This window comes from Haliotis rufescens, unplaced genomic scaffold, assembly GCF_023055435.1.
Source record: "Haliotis rufescens isolate VD_foot unplaced genomic scaffold, xgHalRufe1.0.p SCAF_23, whole genome shotgun sequence".
Taxonomy (NCBI): Eukaryota; Metazoa; Mollusca; class Gastropoda; order Lepetellida; family Haliotidae; genus Haliotis; species Haliotis rufescens.
Genome location: NW_025963924.1, coordinates 19,638 through 24,066, shown reverse-complemented (window position 1 = coordinate 24,066; position 4,429 = coordinate 19,638). Strand labels below are relative to the sequence as shown.

Below are 4,429 nucleotides of genomic sequence, written 5' to 3'. Positions count from 1 at the left end.
ATGTGTTTAGTATCTATGACATATCTATGTGTTTAGTATATATGACATATCTGTGTGTTTAGTATATATATGACATATATCTTTGTTTAGTATATATGACAAATCTATTTGTTTAGTATATATATGACATATCTATGTGTTTAGTATCTATATGACATATCTACGTCTTTAGGATGCATATGGCATATCTATTTGTTTAGTACATATGGCATACCTATTTGTTTAGAATGTATATGAAATGTCTATGTGTATAGTATACATATGACATATCTATGTGTTTAGTATATATGACATATCTGTGACACATCCGCGCCCTGGCCAGGTGGTTGGAAATTCGTGTCAACATTCTCCCCAGTAATGTATGCACTGCCTGCTCGATCGATAAGACTGTATCAAGTTTCCGTTCCGGGATGGTTTAGACGACTAGCTCATTACGTGCACAACACATTCCAAAAGTGCGTGTCGGGTATCGGGGTTTGTTCGGTGGCGTACACGTGTATCCCTCTGCTAATCAGTGTTAGCCATTCACAGCGACATGATATAGTTAATCGGATTTCCTTGCATTGCCTTATCGTGGCATTTTACCTGGTCAAAAGGCTGCAAGCTAACCACGAAACAAGTGATTCCCTTTTCATAACACCTTTACAAGACAAAACATTTATGTTACCGCCATAAGGTAGTGAGTGCCTGGTGTTCTGGTTCTCCTGGAGTCGTCCGCCATCTTCAGATTGTGAATTATTTATTTCGTGGAAACAGTAAGAATGAGGAACCTCGTACCACGACGCTTTAGACTGATGAGAGGTAATCTCCTTTGTTTTGTGTCGGGTGCATGTGTTGTTATCACAATGCTATCCTTCTTTGCACCCCTCAGTCGCAGTAGTCGTGATGACAACCATGACGTTCTTGCTACATCATTGACTTCAACGACATTCAGTGTGATAAAGCACAAAGATGGCAAATGGATGTTTGACAATGCGTGCGAGACGAATGAGTCGTTCACGAAGACAAAACTTCATACCCCAACAGGAGATACTAACATATTTCTCTACCCCCCGCAACAAGACGTGTGGGTGTCCGGATTTATCTGGAGGGAGGGGAAATGGGAACTGGATCTCGTCGATATTATGCACAACATACTGAAACAGCACCCCGGTTGGATTTTCATGGACGTGGGTGCAAATATCGGCGTGTATAGTGTGTCCTTGGCAAAGGCAGGCCGAGAGGTGATAGCTATTGAACCGCTTGCGACGAATGTAAAGAGACTCTGTCGATCGTTGAAAGAGGGTCAGTTTGAAGGGGTCGTGCATTTGATCAAGAATGCTGTGTCGGATTCTAGGAGACCTATTACTTTAGGTGGAATGCCTTCAAATGTTGGCGGTACGTACATAAAGGATGTCGCAGATGAATCAGCAGATTCTGTGAAAGAATCTGAGCAGACGATACTTCTTGACGACTTGGCGCACGTGCTGCATGGCCGAACGGTCATCATGAAGATGGACATAGAGAAACACGAAGCAAGGGCTCTGAAAGGGGGCACTAACTTCTTCCGACTCGTTGACGTCAGGTATCTCCTGATGGAGTTCAACACGGAGAAACAACAGGGTGACTCAGTGAAATGGGTTGTTCAGTTTCTACAGGAACATCACATGGTGGCAGTCAAGCCAGGTAATTTCTCACACACGTACGACCCGGCGAAACTGTTGGATTGGCCCTCTGACGTCATGTGGATTAAAGAGACCTTAACGTCGAGAAACTGATGATAAATACAGATAGTTAGTTGTTCTACTTTCTTTACGCTACAGTCGTCAATGTCCCAGCTTCATCACTGAAGCTTATAAATAGTCGATCATTGGTAAATAGCTTGACAGAAAATATAGATATTCAACGACTGAGTGTCTGTTATTTACCTCAAGCAACGTGAAATGTTGTTTTTAGTTTTAATTAAAAAAAGATCTGGCCTAACGGTAAAATCATACCTTAGTGAGGGAAACCGATAGCTGATGGGACAGGCCTATGTATCTATATTCTGATGTTGTAAATGAGAGGTTCCATAACCCGGACGTCAAGGTGAACGGATTCGTGAGGTTCCACTGTATACAGAAAGAGATTGAAGATTTTATGCATTCAGAATTTATGCATGCCGAGTGTCATAGTGAAATGACACAAACCGGGACCCAATATTACGAAATGGATTCAGTTTTCGACAACCCGGCGTAATAAGATACGTGTAGATAATGATAGTGAAAGGATCGTAGCACTTCGGACAATAGCATAATAACTAAATTTGATGGCTGTATAAATACGGGGACTGGAAGAATTCCTTTATCGATCTATGCTACTTCGGTTTCAGTATGACATATTAAAAATGTATGGTAACTGATGGCAGACTTCACGACAAACCCAGATCCGTGTCACAATCGTGCAGACCTTCGTGCTGACCCGTCTTACACAAACCGGGGCGATCTGGGGAGGTTTAACTTCAATACAGCAGTATTGTTTCGCACTATATGTTTACTGCCTTATGGATGAACATTTCTACAGATCCCTTCAAATAAAAGCGACAAAACCCGAAGATCAGCCTGAATGTCATTCTCGGAGTCAGTATACTGTGATTGAGTGTGGTATTCTAGTTAAACTGCAGCATGGTATCTCAGTGGGCTAGCACTATAAACTCGGCATTAGTCCGGACTAGTACAAGCACACACACACACACACACACACACACACACACACACACACACACACACACACACACACACACACACACAAAGGGCACTAATGTTGGAGGCGACGTTAAACCCCATTTCACCTAACTTCACTATGTCACCAATCTTTAATTTCTTAACTGATTCCACAAAGACATTTTGTTCTGTAGGTTACGACCCAATACGACTGGGCCAAGGTTAACTGGAGAGAAAGACAGGAAACCTATCTGGCAACATGTTCGAAATTTCCCCCGCCAATCTCTATCCCCAACCCCAGCTAAACTCTGCATCTATGGGGGTGATGGGGTAGCCTAGTGGTTAAAGCGAAGACATTGGTTCGATTCCCCACATGGGTACAATGTGTGAAGCCTATTTCTGGTGTCCCCCGTCGTGATATTGCTAGAATATTGTTAAAGCGGCTTAAAACAATACTCACTCACTGCGTCTATGTTTTATTGACCTGATCCTGTCAGGTGTAAGGGGGACTATTTCAACACACACTAAAGAAACACAGGGACGCCGCCCACGTGGAAACTAGGAAACAATATCACACTAAGCTAATTATTTTAGTTATCAACGCATCTTGTGTTAAAAGAAAAACAAAATGATAATATAACGTCAACGCCAGTCTCGATTATCCGCCGAAACAGATTCCATTCCGCGTAGAGCCGTCATATAGCTGGAATATTGCTGACAAACAAAAACATTACGCGTTGAAGCCAAAATTGCGGTGAAACATATCTGAATAGATCACTGAAAATCAGTGATGACACCAGATGTTGCGGAAAGGGTAGACATTTCCTACCCAACCGGTAGCACCCGCCACTCACAATTTGCATGACAAAAATGTGTATGTTTCCAGACACCGCACAGCAGAAATTCTGCCACGTGACGGCGGCATGTAAACAAACAAGACAATCAAGTGATGGACCAGAAACAAACAAAACAATACGTAAATTTGAATCATGACTACCAGGTCTCCACCACTGTTGTTTGGCTATTGTCTCTTGAGATGGAATTCGTCTCTTGTCTCTTGTCTCTTGAGATGGAATTCGTCTCTTGTCTCTTGAATGGAATTCGTCTCTTGTCTCTTGTCTCTTGAATGAAATTTGTCTCTTGTCTCTTGAATGGAATTCGTCTCTTGTCTCTTGAATGGAATTCGTCTCTTGTCTCTTGAATGGAATTTGTCTCTTGTCTCTTGAGATGGAATTCATCTCTTGTCTCTTGTCTCTTGAATGAAATTTGTCACTTGTCTCTTGAGATGGAATTCGTCTCTTGTCTCCTTAGATGGAATTCATCTCTTGTCTCTTGTCTCTTGAATGGAATTTGTCTCTTGTCTCTTGAATGGAATTTGTCTCTTGTCTCTTGAATGGAATTCGTCTCTTGTCTCTTGTCTCTTGAATGGAATTTGTCTTTTGTCTCTTGAGATGGAATTCGTCTCTTGTCTCTTGTCTCTTGAATGGAATTCGTCTCTTGTCTCTTGAATGGAATTCGTCTCTTGTATCTTGAGATGGAATTTGTCTCTTGTCTCTTGAATGGAATTCGTCTCTTGTCTCTTGTCTCTTGAATGGAATTTGTCTTTTGTCTCTTGAGATGGAATTCGTCTCTTGTCTCTTGTCTCTTGAATGGAATTCGTCTCTTGTCTCTTGAATGGAATTCGTCTCTTGTATCTTGAGATGGAATTTGTCTCTTGTCTCTTGAATGGAATTCGTCTCTTGTCTCTT

General features: G+C 41.8%; 1 protein-coding gene across 1 annotated transcript; it reads left to right on the top strand.

Moving 5' to 3' along the window:
- The first annotated feature begins 467 nt into the window (after positions 1–467).
- Positions 468–2,556, top strand: LOC124140191. The gene has a single exon (XM_046507605.2). The coding sequence runs from the start codon at positions 762–764 to the stop codon at positions 1,755–1,757; it is 996 nt and encodes a 331-aa protein (XP_046363561.2). The 5' UTR covers positions 468–761; the 3' UTR covers positions 1,758–2,556.
- The last annotated feature ends 1,873 nt before the right edge of the window (positions 2,557–4,429 follow it).